This window comes from Rhea americana, unplaced genomic scaffold (genome assembly GCF_003343005.1).
Source record: "Rhea americana isolate MKP2758 unplaced genomic scaffold, rheAme1 scaffold_246, whole genome shotgun sequence".
Taxonomy (NCBI): domain Eukaryota; kingdom Metazoa; phylum Chordata; class Aves; order Rheiformes; family Rheidae; genus Rhea; species Rhea americana.
In genome coordinates this window covers 509,753-511,299 of record NW_028186364.1, presented here as the reverse complement: position 1 = coordinate 511,299, position 1,547 = coordinate 509,753, and the positions used below count along the sequence as shown (strand labels likewise).

General features: G+C 68.3%; 1 protein-coding gene across 1 annotated transcript; it reads left to right on the top strand.

The window, feature by feature from the left end:
- Positions 1-301: 301 nt before the first annotated feature.
- Positions 302-1,148, top strand: LOC146594879 (gap junction beta-5 protein-like). The gene has a single exon (XM_085306750.1). It carries the CDS (start codon positions 305-307, stop codon positions 1,115-1,117), a length of 813 nt encoding a protein of 270 aa, XP_085162876.1. The 5' UTR covers positions 302-304; the 3' UTR covers positions 1,118-1,148.
- The last annotated feature ends 399 nt before the right edge of the window (positions 1,149-1,547 follow it).

Genomic DNA, 1,547 nt, shown 5'->3' with positions numbered 1-1,547 from the left:
CTCCTGGCATTCGTGCCGCCCCGTGCGGGCGCGGGGGCCTGGCCGACGGGCGCTTTTCCCGCGGCAGAGCTGGCAGACCCCGTGGACAGGGGGGAGCGGTGCCCCGCAGCCAGCCCGGGGACGGGTGCTTTCCTTTCGGTGCATGGCCCTAGGGTCCCCGAGGCCACCCGGGGCCCCAGGCTTGGTGCTGGGGGACGCGCTCGGGGCCCCGGTCCCTGCCGGCGGGGACCTCGCTGCTTCGCGGGCCGTTTCTGCCACTGCGTTTTCTCTCTCTTGCCAGAGTAGCTAAGGGCATCGGGGCACCATGAACTGGGGGGTGTTCGAAGGGCTCCTCAGCGGGGTCAACAAGTACTCCACGGCCTTCGGCCGCATCTGGCTCTCCTTGGTCTTCATCTTCCGCCTGCTGGTCTACGTGGTGGCGGCCGAGCGGGTCTGGAGCGATGACCACAAGGACTTCGACTGCAACACGCGGCAGCCGGGCTGCAGGAACGTCTGCTTCGACCACTTCTTCCCCGTCTCCCACATCCGGCTGTGGGCCCTGCAGCTCATCCTGGTGACCTGTCCCTCCCTCCTGGTCATCATGCACGTGGCCTACCGGGAGGCCAAGGCGCAGAGACGCCGCGCCGCGGAGGGCGACGACTGCCGCCGCGTCTACCCCGACCCCGGCAAGAAGCGGGGAGGCCTGTGGTGGACCTACCTGCTCAGCCTGGTCTTCAAGGCTGCTGTGGACGTGATCTTCCTCTACATCTTCTACCGCTTCTACAGGAACTACACCCTGCCCCGCGTGGTGAAGTGCGAGCTCCCGCCGTGCCCCAACATCGTGGACTGCTTCATCTCCCGGCCCACCGAGAAGAACATCTTCACCCTCTTCATGGTGGTCACCGCCTGCATCTGCATCACGCTGAGCCTCGTCGAGGCCGCCTACCTGATAGGCAAGCGGTGCCACGAGTGCCTCGGCGCCCGGCGCGGGCAGAGCCGCCAGCACTGCCGGGACTGCGCTCTTTCCCGCGCTGAGTCRTCTGAAACCGGGGGGCAGGTTTTCCAGGGGGCGGACTACAAGCCCCCCACGGCCTCCATCCCTGCCAGCGCGCCGCAGGACGAAGAGGCTCTTCCCTAGCGGCTGGGGAGACGCAGGAGCCGTCTGGGGGCCGCCGGGTTGGACATCAGCTCTTGACTGTGCATCTCTCGGGGAAGGGGCAGGACGTCGTGCCAGCGAAGCTGGGTGAAGGCAGGGGCTGCAAGACGCGTGCTCCGCGCGGCCGAGGGACCACAGCTCCGCGGAGCGGGCAGCAGCCTCAGCGCTCGCGCCGCCGGAGCCGGCCCGGCCCGGCCTGGCCCGGCCCGGCCCGCAGTATATCCTTGCAGCAAATAAAAGTTTCTGCCTCCAAGAAATGATGGTCGGCTCGGTTCTGCTCTTGGGGCACAAAACCGACAACRGGGAACAGGGAGCGCATCCCTCCTGGGGGCACGTCGCCCCCGCGGCCACCTCCGCGGCGGCATCTCGGACCGGCCAAAGCCTCGGGATCCGCCACGGAGAAGCTTCCCGC